At 45.0% G+C, this 21,007-nt stretch overlaps 1 protein-coding gene across 1 annotated transcript in view; it reads right to left on the reverse strand.

The window, feature by feature from the left end:
• Positions 1-20,170, reverse strand: part of LOC126281625 (uncharacterized) — a 41,348-nt gene extending 21,178 nt beyond the window's left edge. Inside the window, exons 1-2 of the mRNA XM_049980747.1 lie at positions 20,093-20,170; positions 10,985-11,151 (exon numbers count right to left, since the gene is read on the reverse strand). Of these exons, the coding sequence (XP_049836704.1) occupies positions 10,985-11,122 (138 nt within the window). The 5' untranslated portion in view covers positions 11,123-11,151; positions 20,093-20,170. The remainder of the gene's footprint in view (positions 1-10,984; positions 11,152-20,092) is intronic.
• Between the last annotated feature and the right edge of the window lie 837 nt (positions 20,171-21,007).

The following is a 21,007-nucleotide window of genomic DNA, read 5'->3' on the forward strand; positions in this document are numbered from 1 at the left end:
GTTTGAGTTACAGGCCGACTCTCGAACATCTGTGCGCCCTTGTGTGTACTGCCTCTTTTTTTAATTGTTCTTGTTGTTGGTACTTGTATGGCTTTTAGCCGGTTTTGTGTTTTAAATTATTGTTTTACTCTGAAGGCCTTCAGCCTAGTTTAAAGAAATGTTTCACGTAAGGACTTTGGTTTTTTTTTAAATTAATGTTTTGGAGTTTTAAGTGTTTGGCCTTCAGCCGATTTGAATTGAACATGTTTACTCCAGCCTAATTAAAGAACTGTTTTAAGACAAGGCTTGCCTTTTAAATTACTGATTATGCTTGTCTTTTAAGTTATTGGGCTTTCAGCCGGTAATTAAGTCCCAAAGATTAAAGCTGTGTGTTTAAGAAATTTTTTTGGGCTCTTGTAATGTTTGATCAAATAATACAGTTGTATGTTCGAGTGTAATCGACAGCCCTTTGTTTTGGCCCATTTCCACAATTTATTTTATTTGTCCTGTCCCGCGGGTTAAGCTAGGACATTTCAACCAGAGTCACTCAGATTGCTTCTAAATATTTCTGCTTTCTTTCCAAGCCCAAACCTATTCTTCGGTATCGATCTCTGACGGATCTAACAGATGGCATCCTCCTGTGTAAAATATTCGAGAAACAAAATACTTCCCCTTTTGGGTCTCCGGGTGGGAACTTCTCAAGAGGATGTTGCCATCAGGATTAATAAAACTGTCATTCTCCGGGTTGGGCTGCGGAACATGAGATATCTTTATCAGGTAGGTAGGTTAGCGAAGTTAAAGAAGGAAGATGGTTTGTTTGAGTCAGATATAATGGGAATTAATGAAGTGTGGTGGCAGGAACAACTGGACATCCGATCAAGTCAGTATATAGTTATCAACACAAGATCAAGTACAAGTAATACAGGGATAGGGCTAATAATTATTAAGAAAACAGCAATGTGGGAAACCTAACATAGTGAACAGCATAGTGTACGGATTATTGTAACCAAGACAGACGTGAAGCTAACACCTACAAGAGTACGATAGGTTTGTATGCCTACTAGATCCACATATGATGAAGAAACTGAAAGAATGTCTGATGAGATAAGAGAAATTATTGAAATAGTTAAAGGAAATGATAACGTAACTGTGATCGTGGACCTTAATTCTATAATAGTAAAAGAACGAGAATTAAAAATATTAGTAGACATGGACAGGGGAAACAAGATAAAGAAGTCCTTTCATAAAATTATGAGCAGAGCAGTATCCGATTGTTGCTACTACTTGATTGAAGAATCATGAATCAAGGTTGTACAGTATTTGTGGATGAGACCTGGAGACACCGAAAGGTTTCAGATAAACCACAAAATGGCAAATCAGAGATTCTGAAAGGAGATGTTGAACTGCAGACCATTCCAGGGGCATGTGAGGAGTCTGGCCATAATTTATTGGTTACGAACTGCAAATTATAACTGAATAAATTGCAGAAACGTAAGAAATTATGGAGACATGGTCTGGATGAATTGAAATAAACAGAGACTGTTGATAAGTCGAAATAAACTATTAGGAAAGATTAACTGAAACAGGGATAATTAACGTAACAGAAGAAGAATAGGTAGTTTTTTGAGATGAAATGATGAAGGCAAATCCCCGTAGAAGTCCGTAGATAATGATCGGGATATTGGATGTAAGTGACAAAAGGAGAAAGTAAAAACTGCAGAAATAAGGAGGCAAATGGATTACAGACGTCTAAAAATATGATTGGCAAGACGTGCAAACTGGCAAAGCAGAAATGGCTACTTGGAGAAGGCCTGGTTGGCTAAAACACGAGATAGGACAGAGAGTGCTGCCTGTTTCGGAACTCCAACTCTAAAAACTCTCACGGCTGGTTACTTATATTTAAAGGGAATATGGAAGGGAGGCTGTTGCATTATTAGAACAGACCTGACTGGTCGGTACTCAAAGTAACCACTGTCATTGGTGCGCGAAATCATGCAGAAGCCAAAATACTGCTTCTTGCCTGGAGCGCTGTGGGGAACTTACCTCCATCCGAGACTCGGTTGGGGACGCTTCACCCGAGAGTAACATTAGGAGCTTCATGTTAGTAATTCAGGTACTTCTCTTAGCAATCTCTAACTCAAGAGGTGCTCAATCAAGATAGTAGGTATATGCGTGAGCCTTTCTGTAGTTCTATGTTTCCTCGCTGATTAATCTTTGGGAAATCATCTACGGCTGCCATGAACATAATCATTCCCCGAAGTGTTGTGTTGCCTTTAACACGTTCATCTCCACCTTATTATGTGTAATTTGCTAAGACGCTGTTATTTAATTCCATTGCAACCAGTACTCATAGTTAATGAGCGTAACGTGTTCATGTCCTTATGAACTTGTGCTTAACCTAAAGTCCACACCGAATTGTAATAAACAGAGTTTCATACTCACAATTGTTTCATTCGGTAATTTGATGAAACTCCCTATTTTATCACGTTGTGAGTCACAGCATCCGTGTTTAATAAAACAAATTCTTTGACTGTAATTAAATTCACATGGTCCTATGGGGTGCGAGCTGACTCAGTGAGGTCACTCAGTACAGTTCTTTCTCACATCCACAGGGGTATTTCGATGGCTCAGCCATAACCTCACAAATGGGCCGCACATACATTCCACAGGGAAATTCAAAATTGCAAATCGAAATTATTTCTCTCCTTATAACAAATGCTATGGACTGTTCAGGTAAAATGTTTTTAAAATTATAAACAAAAAATTAATGAGTGGAGATGGTGGCATCTATTGAACAAGCAGTAATCTGTTCTGTTCATAGACAAGCCCCAATGAGTTTCTTGTTTTCGTGTCATTTCATCCTCTCGCCGCACATGTGCAGGGGGTGGGCTATCAGAGGTTGCCCCTCTTGAGCCATATGAGAGAAAGCATTCTAATACATAGTATACAGATGGACATGGCAATTGACAAAAATGAATGTTTGACACAACAAAAAGACAGATAGTTGCATAAGTTAAAATATAAAACGCTGATTTCTTGATTAATTTAAATACTGACACAGATGAAATGGCAAACCGATGTTTCACATAATATAAAAGACGGATGGATGGCTGCATATGTTAAAAGGCAAGAGCCGATGTGTAAGGTGATTAAGATAAAGACGAGTGAAGTGATGTGTGATCGTAGACTGTCAGGAGAGGGTTATCAGGCGAACATTGCAAGCAGGGTGGTACATACGAAGATGTTTATGTGGTCTGATGCTTCAAGGAGTGATTTGGGAGAGTGAAAAGGGATGCTGTTCGAGCAATGGAAAGGAAGGGAGCCCTGACCAGGGGAGATGGAGTGGGTTCTTTTTGTTAGGTAGGGTGGGTATATATCAGGGTGAATTTTAGGCTAGCCTAAGGGAAGTTGCGTTGGGAGAGGACGTGGAGAACGTGCAGGTGTAGTGTTGGGGGAATGTGGTAGTGGAGGCACGACATAGGACCAGGGTCAGTGACCAGGGGGAAAGTAGGGAGCGGATAGTGTCTAGTTGACAGGCAACGTGGGATATTCGGAAGTGTCCAAGATGGAAGAGGAGGGAGGGGAAAGATACTAGTTAATAGAAGATGTGGGAGGGAGAGAGTAAGTGGATCTAAAAGGGTAGGTGGAGTGCGTGGTGTTCGAGGATCTGAAAGGCATGATAAAAGGAGGGAGGAGGTGAAGTCCATGTCACATTTACATAGTAGAGGATGGGTCGGCCCAGGGATTTACAGCTGTGGATGATTGTGGAAGGGTGCAATTCCATGTTCGGCTGGTTAGTAGTTTTAGTCTGTTGTGAGCTTTCCATTGAATGGTTAGTAGATAAGGCTTCCATGTTAGTCAGAGATCAAATGTTAGTCTGAGGCACTTTAGTGTGTTAGATGACTGGATAGCACAGTCGTAAATGGTAAGGGAAATGTTATGAGGATGGAAGCAGCTGATTGTCAACCTACAGTTATTGCCCCTGTTGCCCAATCAAACTTTTTGTTCTATATTGCCACATCAAGTGGAGTTAAAGTATACAAAAAAGGGGTAGTTTGACGACGCATTTTTACATAAAATCCACATTCAGTTAAAATGACACTCGACGAAGATGTAGCACATAAAGACTGCCAACATGAATAGCACAATTAAAAACGGCGTTCTCATTATGGGAAAACGATACTGAACACATACTGTACTGATGTTACACACATGGCGGGGACCAACACACAACAAAAAATTAAAATTTGAAGGGCCTGCCAAGGGAAGGGAGGTTGGAGAGGAGAAAGAGAGAGAGAGAGAGAGAGAGAGAGAGAGAGAGAGAGAGAGAGAGAGAGAGAGAGAGAGAGAGAGAGAGAGAGAGAGAGAGAGAGAGAGAGAGAGAGAGAGAAGGAGAAGAAAGGGGTGTGGTTGATGGAGGAGGGGGGCAGGAAGGGGGGAAACAGTGGAATCGATAGCACACAAAAGTGCAGAAGATGGGGAAGAAGCGCAAGTACTGGGAAAGAGGAAGTAAGAAGGACAGGGGGGAGGAGGGAGGAAACAAAAGAGGAAGGAGAGGGAACCCAAGGTAGGAGGGGGGAAGAACAGAAGGGTTGGAGTTAGAACAAAGGATAAATATTTGGGGTGAAGCATATCATCTGGGAGAGAAGGTGGAGGATGTGGAGATGGAGAGAGGGGGGTAAAGGCGCACCAGCAGGCGGGACGTAGAGGGGAATGGAGACAGAAAAGAGAGGTGGATTGAGGCAGCAGTTGGTGTATAGGATATGGATGTATTCAAGGAAAAGGAGGATATGTGGGAAGGGGATGAGGTAATAGAGGATCCTCTTGCGGGACAAGAAATGGTTGGCGAGGCAGAGTGCATGGCTTTCAAGGATTGGGAGGGATTTATAGAATTTAAGAGGGGCAGATACCCAGGCAACACTGGTGTAACACAGGATTGGGCAGATCAAGGATTTGTAGGAATGAAGGATGTTAGAAGGGTTCAAGCCCCATGTTTGATCGGACAGGTTTCAGAAGAATATTGTGGGCTTTGTATTGGATGGTAAGGAGATGGAGAGTCCAGGTGAGGCGATGGTTAAGGGTGAGGCCGAGGTACTTCAAAGTAGGGTTAAGTTGGATAGAACAGTCATAGATGGGGAGGTAGAAATCATGGACCTGGAAGGATTGACTAGGTTTTGGAAAGATTGATTCTAAGGAGTCACTGGTTGCACCAAGTGGTAAACCGGCTTAGATGGGTATGAAGGTAGTGCTGGCAACGTTGAAGGGTAGCATAGAGGCCAAGGAAGGTGGTGTCATCAGCATATCGAAAGAGATGGACAGATGGGGGTGGTTTAAGCATATCAGTGGTGTACAAGAGATATAGGAGAGGAGAAAGTATGGAGCCCTGGGGCACATCTGCAGTAGGGTAGAAGGTATAGGAATTGGTATTGTGAATGGTGACATAGGAAGGACGACAGGAGCGGAAGCAGACAGTGAGACAAAGTTGATAGGAAGGACATAGGTCTGGAGTTTGAAAAGTAGCACAGAACGGCATACACAGTCAAAGGTATTCTGGAGGTCAAGGAAATCAAAAATAACAGAGTAACGGAAGTTTGAAGAAGAGGAGATGGGTGAGGTTAAGGAAATGACTGTAGGTGGAGAAGGAGGGCCAGAAACCACATTGGGTAAGAGGGAGGAAGTGGTGCTGAGTTAGGTAGTGATGGATGCAGCAAGAGAGTGGACTGGAAGACCTTGTTGAACACAGAGGTGAGTCAGATGGGGTTTGTTAGGTTTAAGGCAGAGCAGGATGCGGGAAGTGGTCGACAGGTCAAGGTAGAAGCCAGTGGAGAGGATGGTGGTATACAGGGTGGAAAGGACGGCGAGGAAGGAGAGAAGGCATTTCTTGATGTGGCAATAGGTAATGCAATTGTGACCAGGAGAGATATTATGTTTCCAGTGAAGTATGACCTTAATGTCGTGTGCTGCAAAAGGAGTGTTCAATTCTGACGACGGTAACTGGTCAAGTACCAAAAGCTGGCAGCAAGAGGCAGAATAGCGGTATTGATGTGGTCAAAGGCACCAGGTAAAAGGGAGTAATAAAGGTGAGGGTCATCAGGTATGGAGAAGACTTTGGAGAGGTGGGAAGCAAAATGGTAGCTTTACTGAGGTTGTCACAGTAGGGGCGGTTGTTATGAAGGAGTGGGTAATACAGGGCAGGATGGCTATGAGTAAGGCAACGGAATGCAGACGAGTACTTGGAGGATTTGGCAGGGAGGATGGTGTTGAGTCGTGTGCATGCATGGCGCCAGTCCTTTGCCAATCAATTTTTTTTCCTTTATTGCATTTCAATTCCCCCCCCCCCCCCCCCTCACAGAGGGGCGCGGGCTGGCAGCAGCATAATAGGCCATTCTACAGCCTACAGAAGGGTTAAATAAACAGACTGAGAATATAACAAACAATAAAAACAGTCGATAAAACGGTGACTTTCCAAAGAACTGTAAAATGGTGGAAGGTTGAGGTTTAAATATAAAAACACAAGGCTGACGATGTGAATGAAGACAGTAAGTAGAGAGGCACAATTAAAAAATACTGTGAGAGTTTGGTTTCTGTTTGCAAGAGTTATGGTATATGTTTGCAACACTGAAAAGGGACACACAACACTGAACACTCACTTAAAACTGTATAGAGGAAATACGATGACTGACGGAGGCAGGGGGGGGGTCGGACATGGACCGATGAGGAGGAAAAAGGAGGGGAGGAGAGAAAAAGAAAAAAAGGGGTATCAAATGGGGGGAGGGGGCACATAAAAGGGAGGCGGGGGCAGTGCAGAAGTGGGAAGGAATGGGGAAGGCCGATGAGGGGAAAGCAAAAGGACTCAAGGGAGAGAATGGAGTCGAAGAGAGGGTAGGTGGAGAAAAACAGGATTGAAGGAGCGGAGGGAGCCTGGGAAAAAGGACAGAGGGAGGTGGAGGTGAGGATCAGAGTTGATAGGAGGAATAAATAAATGAAGGGAGAGCATCATCTGGGAAGGGGAGTTGACAGAAGCCTACTTGGGAAAGGAAATGGAAGGTGTCGAGAGTAGGGGGGACACAACAGAGAAGGTGTGGCAGCGGGCAGGGTTTGGAGAGGAGAGGAGAGGAGAGGAGAGGAGAGGAGAGGAGAGGAGAGGAGAGGAGAGGAGAGGAGAGGAGAGGAGAGGAGAGGAGAGGAGAGGAGAGGAGAGGAGAGGAGAGGAGAGGAGAGGAGAGGAGAGGAGAGGAGAGGAGAGGAGAGGAGAGGAGAGGAGAGGAGAGGAGAGGAGAGGAGAGGAGAGGAGCAACCAGGGGATTGGGGGGATCAAATCGGCAGGAGGTGCAGAGGACTCGGATATGTCCAAGCAAAAGGAGCAGATGGGGAAAAGGAATGAGGTCATAGAGGATCCATGTGGGGGACAGGAGGCACATATGGAAGGTGAGGTGGAGTGCAAGGCGCTCGAGGATCTGGAGGGACTTTTAGAATTTTTTTGGGAGGGGTAGGAGGCGGATATCCAGGCGGGACTGACATAACAGACGACGGGACGGATTAAGGATTTGTAGATGTGGAGGACGGTAGAGGGGTTGAGGGGTTCAACCCCCATGTCTGGCCTGAGCCCCAGTCAAAATCGCGTCAATCTTGTATCCACCTGCCATGTACTAACCACATTTGAGAGCTAAACACATTTATATAATGTGAGAAGGCAAATCACACTCATCAAAAAACGCAACAAATACATCCAACGATGAAGAACAGTATGTTATGAGAATAGTATTTAGGAGCTTACCTGTGTGCAGCATTTCGAGACCAAAATTTTTGTTGTAATCAGTAGCACAATGTGACCCCATCTGGCGGACGTAAGACGAAGTCGGTAGCTGAAACCCCCAGCACCTGGCAAACAGGTGATGATGCCAGAGTGCAGTGCTCGCATGGCGGAGATATGAGACATGCTAGGAAGACGCAGCCCTCGCACCACCAGCTACCCGAGTTTGCTGCCATAGGAACGCACGCCTCCTGCCGACCTTGCTCGCAGCAACAACAGCAGTACGTTGTCCTTCACTCCAGTGAGACATGCCAGGAGTTCCGGTCAGTTACAGGCGTATCTTGTTCTTGCTGACAGGGTTCGGAATATTAATTTTTCAAAAATCGCTCTGAGCACTATGAGACTTACCTTCTGAGGTCATCAGTCCCCTAGAACTTAGAACTACTTAAATCCAACTAATATAAGGACATCACACACATCCATGCCCGAGGCAGGATTCGAACCTGCGACCGTAACGGTCGCGCGGCTCCAGACTGTAGCACCTAGAACCGCTCGGCCACTCCGGGCGGCTATTAATTTTTCCTTTTATTTCTTGCATTACATTATCCGCAAAGCATTCCACATCTTCTACCAACTCTTCACATCCATATTCTATTGAAATTTGCGAGTATAAATACAGTTTGTCTCTTTTTCAATGAGTTTTTCGATTAACTGTAAACTAATCTTTTTGTTGCGAAATGTACAATTAATATTAAGATACAGTGTGTCCATTCATTCGTGACTTTTATAGCTCACAATCACACAACTACAGGCTTGAATGTTTCGGTAAAACTAAACCAAAGAACACCGTTCTTATAGAGAGAGACACTTGAAACATAATGAGCACTGTGTGACCTAGGAATATCTATTTAGATGTAAAAAGCAGTTATCATAGTTATTGGAGTTGATGCAGAAAGAATAAACGAGTGACTATAGTTAAACAAAGTAGATTTATATTTTTCTCATCCATAGAAATAATATTCATATTTGTTTCATATACTGTATTATTTTGGTTTGTTCAGTTCAGCCACATTATAGTTGGGCTACTAATATGTTCTTTAGAAAACAAGCAACGAAACTATCTTCGATATTCACAGAATATCTTAACAGTGCACAAAAAATAGTGCAATATATTTACAAACTTAGCACAACTGTCTCAGCAACCATGCAGGCTACTGCAATGAGCTGCTAAACCTGACAACTGTGCAGGTTCCACCAGTGAACAGATATCCGGCATCTTGAATTCTGACATCATAGGGCTGCAGAGAAACCCAGTGATCATTTTGATTTCTAGTGACCTGATAACATACAGGCAGATCCTCCATCTTTGATTCTTATGTCATAGGGCTGGAGGAAACCAAGTGGCCATCTTGGATTCTGACGTGATATAGCTCGGAAAATCTGACAACCACACAGCGTAACCCAGCGTCTGTATGGATGTCTGCACTTTGGATTGCGTGCTAAGCACAAGCGATGTGGCGAACGTGCACGCTGAGACAGTATCTGCAGGTCAGCCATATTGGCTTCTATACTTAGCATAAGTCGCCTGGTTTCGTCATCTGGGATTTCCCACCAATAGGACAATTGCCCATCTTTGAGGGTTTTTTTTTAATTTTCTCCCAGTTTACACTTATTATTGGACTCCTAGCAAAAGTGAGCTGTGGCCTCGTAGGCATAGCAAAACCTCAATAGGATGAATAAGCTAGATCAAGCAATTTTTTTTTAATTTTCCTCCAATTTTCGAATTAACTTCCATTATATACATTGGGCAACTGACCAATGATCTGAGATGGGTGGGAGGCCCCCTATAACACAGTTGGGTTATTTTATATTTCCTTCCGTGTTTTTTTAGATTTCCTGGCGTTTTATGTATAGGCGATTGGCGAGTGATTTTAAGGGGGGGGGGGGGGGGGTAGAAATCTACCAACAATCCAACAATATGTGTGACATTGGCGATAACACCATCAGAAATCTGGCAACAATGTAGATTGGGGCAGGATACACACAGCGACACATCTCTTTTAATTTCTCAATGTTTAGGACAGTTGGTGGAGTCAGCTGTGACTACGGAGCTGTGACATCAGAGGGGTGGGGGTGAGTGGTATGCTAGTCATTAAAAGCTGCAACATCGTGAAGACTGCTTGGTTGCCTTTGCGGTACAGTTGTTCCTTAGCTTGTAGTATGGATTTTCCAACTACAGTCCTCGCGTACCACACGGAATCCAATCCCAGTAATTTCGTGCACTTCGTAGTGACCAAGTTTGATGTTAAGTTTATCGCTAATTTCATTTCTGCTACTCCTCATTACTTTCACCTTTGTATGGTTTACGCTCAATTCATATTTTGTACTCATTAGACGTTTATGTCCGCCGCTGGTAGCTCAGTGGTCAGCGTGACGGAATGTCACACCTAACGGCCCGACTGGGTCGGAGATTTTGTTGTGTTGTCCTTATCATAATCATTCCATCCCGATCGACATGCAAGTCCGCGCTGCTGCTCCGGTCGCAGGTTCGAATCCTGCCTCGGGCATGGATGTGTGTGATGTCCTTAGGTGAGTTATGTTTAAGTAGTTTTAAGTTCTAGGGGACTGATGACCTTAGATATTAAGTCCCATAGTGCTTGGAGCCATTTGAATTTTTGACACGCAAGTCGCTGAAGTGGCGTCAACTCGAAAGACTTGCACCATGCGAACGGTCTACCCGACAGGAGCCCCTAGCTACACGGCTTTTCCATTTCATTAGACGCTTATGAATCAGGACTATAGCAATGTCAATTTCGAATCTTGTCACTGGAGTCGTATCACCCTGAATTTTGATTTCACTGTTGAACCTTTATTCTATGGCCATTATTGCTTCTTCGATGTATAGACTGAACAGCAGGAGCGGAAGACGGCATACTCGCGTTACATCGTTTTTAATCCGATGACTTCGTTTACGATCATCCATTCCCATTGTACCATGTTGATTCGTGGACATATTGCATTTTATCTGTCTTTCCGCATACCTTACTCTTATTTTTATCAGAATGTCGAACATCTTGACCAGTTTACATTGCCGAACGCCTTTTCTAAGTTTTATTTTTCTTAAGTCTTGCTTCCATTAGCAAACACAGTGTTACTAGGGGAGGAACTCCGCGGTATGGCGCACTGCCTGGTTGTGTGGAACGTTGCCGAAGGCCTCTGAAACAAAATAAATAAATAAGTAGAGAGCCCCACCTGGACGATGCCACTCTGCATGGGAAAGACGAGGCTGCGGCGAAATCTCTCCGCTACGGCAGGCCTCAGAGGTGACTCGGGGGCGGCTGCCGCCCCCAACAGACCCAGCGCCAGGAGCGCCGCTGCCAGCGTCGCCATCGGGTAGGCGGGAACACTGCTCTCTGTACCTAGAAAAAAGAGCAAAGCATGGAGCGCATGACGGCATGTGTAGGCTGAGGTGAAAACAGTCATGGGATGCTTCGTAATATCGTGTCGGACCTCCTATTGCCCGGCGTAGTGCAGTAACTCGAGGTGGCATGGACTCAACAAGTCATTGGAAACCCCTGCAGAAATATTGAACCTCGCTGCCTCCATAGCAGTCCATAATTGCGAAAGTGTTGCCGGTGCAGGATTTTGTGCTCGAACTGAACTGTCTGAAATATTCGATGATATTCATGTCGGGCGATCCGGCTGGCCAAACCATTCCCTCGAATTGTCCAGAATGTTCTCCAAACCAATTTGGGGCCTGGTGATATGGCGCATAGTCACCCACAAAAATTCCATCGTTGGTTGGGAACATGACGTCCGTGAATGGATGAAAATAGTCTCCAAGAAACCGAACATCCAGAGGTCCCAGTCCATTCCATCTAAAAGCAGCCCACCCCACTATGCAGCCACCACTAGAATGCGTACTGCCGTGTTCACAACTTCGATCCATGGCGTCGTGGTGTCTGTGCCACACTAGAACTCCACCATCACCTCTTACCAACTAAAATCTGGTCTCATCTGTCCAGGCGTCGGTTTTCCACTCGTCTAGGGTGCCGCCGATATTGACACAAACCCAGGAGAGACGGTGCAGGCGAAGTGGTGCTGTTAACAAAGACACTCGCGTCGATCGTTTGCCGCCATAGCCCGTTAACGCCAAATTTCGTCAGACGAACACCGATTTCTGCGATTATTTCACGTAGTGCTGCTTGTCTGTTAGCACTGACAACTCTACGCATACGCCGCTGCTCTCAGCCGTTAAGTAAAGGCCGTCGGCCACTACGTTGACCGTGATGAAAGGTAATGCCTTAAATTTGGTATTCTCGGCTCACTCTTGGGTCTGTACACCTCTAGAAATTGAATTCCCGAACCACTTCCGAAAAGAGAGGATCCATGCCTTTAGCTCCAACTACCATTCCACGTTCAAAATCTGTTACTCCCGTCGTGTGGTCATAACCACGTCGGAAACCATTTCACATGAACCACCTACGTACAGACAGCTCCACCAATGCACCGCCCTTTTATATCTTGTGTACACATCTATATACATAATGTGATCAAAAGTATTCCGACACCTGGCTGAAGTTCTTACAAGTTCGTGGCGCCCTCCATCGGTAATTCTGGCCCACTTTTAGCCTTAATGACAGATTCTGCTCTCGCAGGCATACGTTCACTCAGGTGCTGGAAGGTTTCTTGGGGAATGGCAGCCCATTCTTCACGGAGTGCTGCTCTGAGGAGAGTTATCGATGTCGGTCGGCCGGCCGCGGTGGTCTAGCGGTTCTAGGCGCTCAGTCCGGAACCGCGCGACTGCTACGGTCGCAGGTTCGAATCCTGCCTCGGGCATGGATGTGTGTGACGTCGTTAGGTTAGTTACGTTTAAGTAGTTCTAAGTTCTAGGGGACTGATGACCACAGCTGTTAAGTCCCATAGTGCTCAGAGCCATTTGAACCATTTTTTTTATGTCGGTCGGTGAGGCCTGGCACGAAGTCGGTGTTCCAAAACATTTCAAAGTTGTTCTGTAGGATTCAGGTCAGGTCTCTGTGCAGGCCAGTCCATTACAAGGATGTTATTGTCATGTAACTACTCCGACAAACGCTGTGCATTATGAACAGGTGCTCGATCATGTTAAAAGATGCAGTCGCCATCCCCTAATTGCTCTTCAACAGTGAAAAGCAAGGAGCTGCTTAAAACATCAGTGTAGGCCTGTGTTGTCATAGTGCCAAGCAAAGCAACAAGAGGTGCAAGCCCCCTCCATGAAAAACGCGACCACACCATAACACCACCGCCTCCGAATTTTACTGCTGGCACTACACACGCTGCCAGTTGATGTTCACCGGGCATTTGCCATACCGACGTCCTGCCATCGGATCACCACATTGTGTACCACTCAACGTTTTTTCACTGCTCAATCGTCCAATGTTTACGCTCCTTACACCAAGCGAGGAGTCGTTTGGCATTTACCGGCTTATGAGCGGCCGCGCGACCATAAAATCCGAGTTGTCTCACCTCCCGCCTAACTGTCATAGTACCTGCAGCCGATCCTGTTGCAGTTTGGAATTCATGTGTGATGGTATGTCTGCCTATTACACATTACGACCCTCTTCAACTGTCGGCTGTCTTCGTCAGTCAGCAGACGAGGTCGGCCTGTACGCTTTTGTGCTGTACGTGTTCCTTCACGTTTCCACTTCACTATCACATCGGAAACAGTGTACCTAGGGATCTTTAAGAGTGTGGATATCTCACGTACAGACACCCAATCACCTGACCACGTTCGAAATCCGTGAGTTCCCCGGAGCACAATGCACCTAATATGAAAAACGTATGTCTTGGGGGTGTCCGGATACTTTTGTTCACGTAGTGTATGTGCATTTCACCATCCCGTGACTTTTGTCACCTCCGTGCAGTTTGAGTCACAAACGACGGCGTCGAGTTTAGGCTTGTTCTGCGCACCAACGTCACGCATTCCGACAGCCAATGAGCTTTCAGAAGGGTTCTGAACGCTCTGCTGTGTATGCCGAATCTAGTGCGATCATTACATGTAATCGTAGCGAACTGCGCAGTTTACTCCTTTCGTTGCAATTTTTGTCATCACTGATGGTGGCGGTAAGAGCCAAATTGTACATATGGAATCGAGAGACGTAATTTGCAGGAGACACGCTTTTTTAGACAACAAAGAACGTGTATGCGCGTACTGCAACTCTTACTTGGAACAGGAAACATTGTAATCGTCAACCGTGTCGTGACCCGCACGTACCGCCATCGTTCGTGAATAGGACAGTATTGACACCAAGGTTAAGCCGGCCGTAGTGGCTGAGCAGTTCTAGACACTTCAGTCTGGAACCGCACTCCCTCTACGGTCGCAGGTTCGAATCCTGCCTCGGGCATGGATATGTGTGATGTCCTTAGGTTAGTTAGGTTCAAGTAGTTCTAAGTTCTAGGGGAATGATGACCTCAGACGTTAAGTCCCATAGTGCTCAGAGCCATTTGAACATCAAGGTTAGTATCCAGACACTCATGGATGAGGCATGGACTGAATTTTCAAATTTTCATATGTTGCTATGCAAACGAAATCCGCGAGTAATATCCCAATTCGATTCCCATACCACTACTAAGATGAGTGAAATATATATTAGTACCTTTGGCGGTGAAAGTTGTTAAGACCGAACAAAGCTCCAGGTCCTAGTGCAATATCTATCAGATTCTACACCGAATTTGAAGCTGAGTTACTCTCTCTTTTAAATACAATACACTGAAGATGTCTGAACACCAAACTGTGCCCAGCGCTTGGAAGAAAGCACAGGTCATACCCGCCTACAAGAAGGGTACCAGTAGTGATTCGCAAAACTACCCTACATTGTCCTTGACATCCGTTGGTGCTAGAATCTTAGAACTGTTCTGAGATCAAAGAAAATGAGGTACCTCAAACAAAATGATCCCTTCCATGCCGACCAGCATGGATTCAGGAAACATCACTCCTGCGAAACCCGACTTGCGTTTTGGTCAGATGGTATCACGCCAGTGAGAAAGATCCAGGGTTTCTTTACTTCCGAAAAGTGCTTCACTCAATACCAAACAATCGCTTACGGGAATCAAGCGAGATTTGTGACTGGGTTGAGGATTTCTTGAAAGGTAAGATCCAGCGTATTTTCTTGGATGGAGAGTGTCGACAGATATAGAACCAACTTCAAGCGTGCCCCAGAGGACTGTGTTGGGATCTTCGCTGTTTATGATGTACATTAACGACCTTGTAAACTGCGTCCAACCTCAGACTTTTTGCAGGTGACTCAGTTCCGTATTATGAAGTACTGTCCGAAAAAACTGCACATTTATTCAGCCAGATCTTTATAAGATTACAAACTGGGGCAAAAACTGGCAACTTGCTATAAATCCTAAGAAATGTAAAATTGTGCTCTTCACAAAGCGAAAAGACGTAGTGCCATAGGACTGCAATATCATTGCGTCACTGTTGGAATCTGTCAACCAATCAAATACCTTAGCGTAACAGTTTGTAGGGATACGAAATAGAACGATAAGATAGTCTCAATTCGAATCAAAGGATATTACAAATCATTCATCTGACCCATCCTAGAGTATTGCTCGAGTGTGTGGGACCCATAAGATATAGGATTAATAGAGCGATACTGAACGAATACAGAAAAGGTTAGCACGAATGGTCACAGTTTTCCTTGGCCCGGGAAAAGTGTAACAGAGATACTGAAAGAAACTGATCTTTCAGGTGCTTGAAAAGCTTACTTAGAGAGTTTCTAGAACCAGCTGTAAGTGATGAATCGAGGAATACAGCGCAACGCCCTACCTGTCGCTTCCACCTCTCACAGAACCGGTTGAGTTATCATTCTACCCGTGCTCCACACGTATATGGACCAGGGAAGACCCTAGTAACTGATACAACGCAACGTACCCTCTACCAAGTACTTCAGAATCGTTTGCAGAGTACAGATGTAAATGTAGATGATCCCAGCGGCAGTTGTTGACGACTCAAACATTCTCGACGATAGATTTCCATTGACAGGTGCTATAAAGTAGGAACGTTTACAGGAGAGAATTGTTTCCAGACAGCAGCTTTAGAGGAAATAGAGCTGAGGTATCACTGAGATGGATGTCATTACAATGTTGCTCATTGAACTTGCAACAAGGATAGAAAACAATGAAAGTTTCTTATTCAGAGCATTCAGTATGGCAGGACGCAAAGCAATATTAAATATGTGAATGATACGAGTGTACACAGAGTGCGAAATTTCTTGCACGGAGGTGTCACCTCTGGCAGCAGTAACGGCTCTAGGCTGGATGGAGAGGAACTGAGCCTGGACTGTATGCTGCTACTTGTTACAGAACTTCTCCACTATCCGTGCCATCTGGATGCTTCCCCACAGCACCAGCTTTTCTGAACATCGTAGTCGGTCTTAATCGTAGTGGCTGGCGAATGGTGGCTTGCCATCTCAGCAACGCTTCACCAGATATTTTCAGTGGTTTAGAAAATTGGAGGACGCGGTGACCAGGGCAACAGTCGAACACTCTCTGTATCGTAGCTGGATAGGACAACACGGCCAACATGCCGCCTTGCATTATCCTCCTCTCCAGTAACGACATAGGTATAGGTGGAGTTTCCTCTATACAGCTTGGATCGGACTGCCGGGTTAAACTTAAGGAGCACAAGGAACAGTCACCATGCTGGATGGATGCTACCGGTCCAACATACCTCCCCCCCCCCCCCCCCCCCTGTCATCACATGAGGAACGTTGGTCTACCTGGAAATTGTTAAACAGACAATGTACTAAATCTGGCAGATCCACAATGAGTACATTAAAATTGGGCTTCTGTGGCCCATCTAGACTGTGGCAAAAATCAAACTACAGCCCTCTATATGAACTGCCACAAGTTCCGTTTGAGATTCACAGTGGAGGAATTGATGACAGGGGCAACTAATGCCCATGATTTTGCGCAGTTCTGGGCAGACAGTATTTGATATATGTTATATGTTTTGCATCATTTAGCCGCGCGGGGACTGCAATGCGATCTAGGACGTCTTGTCACGGTTCGAGCGGCTCCCCCTGTCGGAGATTTGAGTCCTCCCTCGGTCATGGGAGTGTGTGTTGTTCTTAGCGTAAATTAGTTAGATTAAGTAGTGTGTAAGCTTAGGGAACGATGACCGCAGCAGTTTGGTCCCATAAGACGTTACCACAAATACCCAAATTTTTCATTTAAGTGTCATTGCATAATACAGTTTAAATTTTTATCACTTTGCTTCTGACACGAATAAATAATACTATCTTGTTGAAAGATAGCACCACAGAGAGGGCGAAGATTTACTGCAGCCGCCAGCCTTAATAAAAGTAAACATATTAACCTTCGCCACTCCTCGTGATGCAAGTGAGACACAAATTTAACCTCGTGTTAGTGGCGTGCACCTTACACGTGCTCTAGCACATAGAAGTCAGTACTTCCACGCTCCAAAATTGGTTCAAGTGGCTCTGAGCCCTATGGGAATTAACATCTGAGGTCATTAGTCCCCTAGATCTTAAAACTACTTAAACCTAACTAACCTAAGGGCATCACCCACTTCCATGCCCGAGGCAGGATCCGAACCTGTGACCGTAGCGGTCGCGCGGTTCCAGACTGGAGCGCGTAGAACCGTTCGGCCTCACCGGCCGGCTCCCGCGATGCGTATCACTTATTTATACACTTTAAAATGCAATGAAGTTTATTATTTACATAAAATTTGTTGTTTCTTACCTTATTTTAGAGTTTACAAAGCATTCAGCTGCTTGGGCAATTTTTTGTACTGGTAAAAAATGGCAAAGTGCCTCGCAGGTGCAGAGCAACTACAAATGGGAGGCAGAGGGTGCGACCATCAGAGGCTCAAATGTCTCTGAGCACTATGGGACTTAACAGCTCAGGTCATCAGTCCCCTTAACGTAGAACTACTTAATCCTAAATAACCCAAGGCCATCACATACATCCATGCCCGAGGCATGATTACAACCTGCGATCGTCGCAGCCGCGTGGTTTCGAACTGAAGCGCCTAGAACCGCTCGGCCACCGCGGACGGCGCCATCGGAGGGTTAACACCAAAGTAAACAGCAACGTAGCATCGCGAGAAAACTGTTGCGAAATATAGGAAGACATACAGAGGATCAAAGGTGGATGGGTGACCTGGATGTTGGCGTTCGAGGTGAATAAATGTGACATATCGTCCGTAAACAGACCGGAACTCTTGTTGCTGTAGTATTAGGCCATGGTCGATAAACCACTGAAGAGTAACAACCGTAAAATATACGGGAACAGGCACCCGGAGCTCTCTAAAGTTGACCAACCACATAGAAGTAGCTGCTGGAAAAGCAGACACCATGTTGAGATTCGTTGGAAGAATGCCGAGGAAACGTAATAAATCGCTTGCAATACGTTCTTTCGACCGATGATTGAGTGTTGCTGCTCAGTATAGGACTCTTACCAGGAGAGGGCAATGGCAGGGACAGAGAAAATTTTGAAAAGAGATAAGTGATTTGTCTAGGAGCTGTCTAGCTGTCGCAGGAGCGTTACGAAGATGCGTCAGTGACGGACGCTACAAGAGATGGGTTTTTGCACCACTAAGAGGCCTGCTGTTAAAAGTTCGAGACCGGACATTCCTAGAAGAGTCGGGTTACATATTTGTCATCCCAAATACATCCCTCGAGATGGGGAAAATGATAATGGTGCTAGAAGTACGGTCCGCTACACGCTATGAGATACGTTGCCGATTGTAAATGTACATGTAGATTAGAAAGTGAACAAAGTCCTCGGTAGGACCACCACACTGATTTACAGAAACCAAGGGAAACACATGTTAATGTGGCCAGTTCGAAATTTAAACCACACCCCCGCCACTCGAACGTTTGGTGATTTAACTGTTGTGGAAAAGCCGTTAATGCAGTTTTGGATCGGTCGGTAAGTGCCACCACCTCCCTCAAAATCCCAAACATAAGGGATTCTGATCACATCTCGTCCACCACACTCTTACATTGTGTTGGGAACAATTTCATTATTGCTGTCTTAGCATAAATGAGTAAGTACAGCAGACCGGAACATGAAGGGCAGATTCAACGCAATAGAAATTCTACAAAGCGTGCCAACGAGATACCCATGCCACTATTTGACATCAGACACGCTCAAACAGTCATTTATGGCTAGGAGCACAAGTATTCAGAGATTTTCTTTATCGCAGAGAGACATCATAATGGCAATGAAAATAAAATTCTGACAGTCAGGTTGGACCTAGTTCCTGGCTTCGTCTCATAAGGACTCGTATTTTTTAGCTTGGTTGAAACAACGCTCAATATACCATGTATATCTAACAACCAACAACCAGTCACGAATAAAAAAACACTTATTACGTTGAAAAGCTGGTTCGTTGGTCTTCTATATTTTACAAGCATTGTTGTTAAGCAATTTTTCATGTTGCTGTGTGGGAAGTTCCCTATGACAAAAACCGGAGATCGTTTCAATTTTAACAAGCAAGGTAGCTGTTGTAACGAAACAAGTTAACCCTACAAAATAAATTCCATTGACGTCGCCCTAATTTGCTTTAAGATAAATAGAAACTGCAACTGAAGACTGTGCTAAGGAGACCGATGAACTCGCTGTTTGGTCTCTTCCCCCAAACAACCCAACCCAACTGTGTTAAGGAAGTCTTTTGACAGTTTAAACATTGGTTTCTCTAGTTGTTTGTTCCGACGGAAATAATGTGAAATAATATTCAAAAACAAACGATAGAAATGACAGAAACATGAGACGAAACAGTAGTTACAGAGGGTGATTCACCTGCCCCTACCCGTTGGTTGTATGCAACCTGCAATATCTTCAAATACTTCGTGTAAAATTTTCATATTCTCTCGCTCACTACATGCAAACTATTAGTACTACAGAACAAAAGAACACGACCTTTTTGTAGGAAATTAAATGCAGAGGCCGCAGTTTTCGAATTATTCAAGAAATATAAAATGTGAGCATCAAACACGTTTTCCTCGAGTAACTCGAAAACTGTGGCCTCCAGCGAAAACGTTTCCCAGTACAAAATTGAACTACATTAAATTTCCTACAAAAAGGTCCCGTTCACTTTTTCCCTAGGACTACTAGTTTGTGCGTAGCGAGCGAGAGGATATTAAAATTTTGCGAGTGGTTTTTGAAGGCGTTGCGGGTTGCAAAAAAGCTATCGGTGAGGGCACCTGAATCTGCTTGAGTATGAAAAACTCGTTATGGAGTGCAATACAAATTTTCCATGGATCTAAAGAAAAATGAGGAGTTGTGTTGTGGCGTCGGCTTTGTCCTCGCGCGTCGCAGAAAAGGTAAAGAAAGCAATGCTCTAGTTACCGGCAGGAAGCAGCAGCGGAGAAGAGTCGGCGACAGCGGCTGAGAAGCTCTTCCCGGACGTCGCAGCGGTGTGTCTGGGGCCCACAGCGTGCGGTGTGGTGCGTTTGCTGGGGAGCCGTTAAACTGCCACTTAACACTCTCCACCGGGCGGAGAGGTCTCACCGGGGAGCGCTTAGCGGTCGGTCCACTAAACCCAGCCAGCTGCTCCGCAAGCACGTGGGCCACCACAGACGATCCACACTTTCTGTGTTTCCTTCCTGTTGCTTTTAATTTCTTGCCTAAAATTGTGAACTAATTTATTGATTATGAATTCTGCTACATATCAACCAAGTACCATGTAAAGTTAGAGAAACATTAGTCCCAGGTTAGTTTACGACAGCTCAGAAAATGCAATTTTATCGTCGTGTGTTAAAAATTCTTTCTCATCAGCCGTTTTTAAACAAGTTATATGAAGTGGTGGACCGCATTATGTCCTATTCGCAAGCTATGTATGTACGCATTATTCATACACACATTATTCCCCCCATTAACCATAGACCTTGCCGTTGGTGGGGAGGCTTGCATGCCTCAGCGATACAGATAGCCGTATTGTAGGTGCAACCACAACGGAGGGGTATCTGTTGAGAGGCCAGACAAACGTGTGTTTCCTGAAGAGGGGCAGCAGCCATATCAGTAATTGCAGGGGCAACAGTCTGGATGATTGGCTGATCTGGCCTTGTAACACTAACCAAAACGGCCTTGCTGTGCTGGTACTGCGAACGGCTGAAAGCAAGGGGAAACTACGGCCGTAATTTTTCCCGAGAGCATGCAGCTTTACTGTATGGTTAAATGATGATGGCGTCCTCTTGGGTAAAATATTACCGAGGTAAAATAGTCCCCCATTCGGATCTCCGGATGGGGTGTACTCAGGAGGAC

Source organism: Schistocerca gregaria, chromosome 7 (genome assembly GCF_023897955.1).
Source record: "Schistocerca gregaria isolate iqSchGreg1 chromosome 7, iqSchGreg1.2, whole genome shotgun sequence".
In the NCBI taxonomy this organism is placed as follows: Eukaryota; Metazoa; Arthropoda; class Insecta; order Orthoptera; family Acrididae; genus Schistocerca; species Schistocerca gregaria.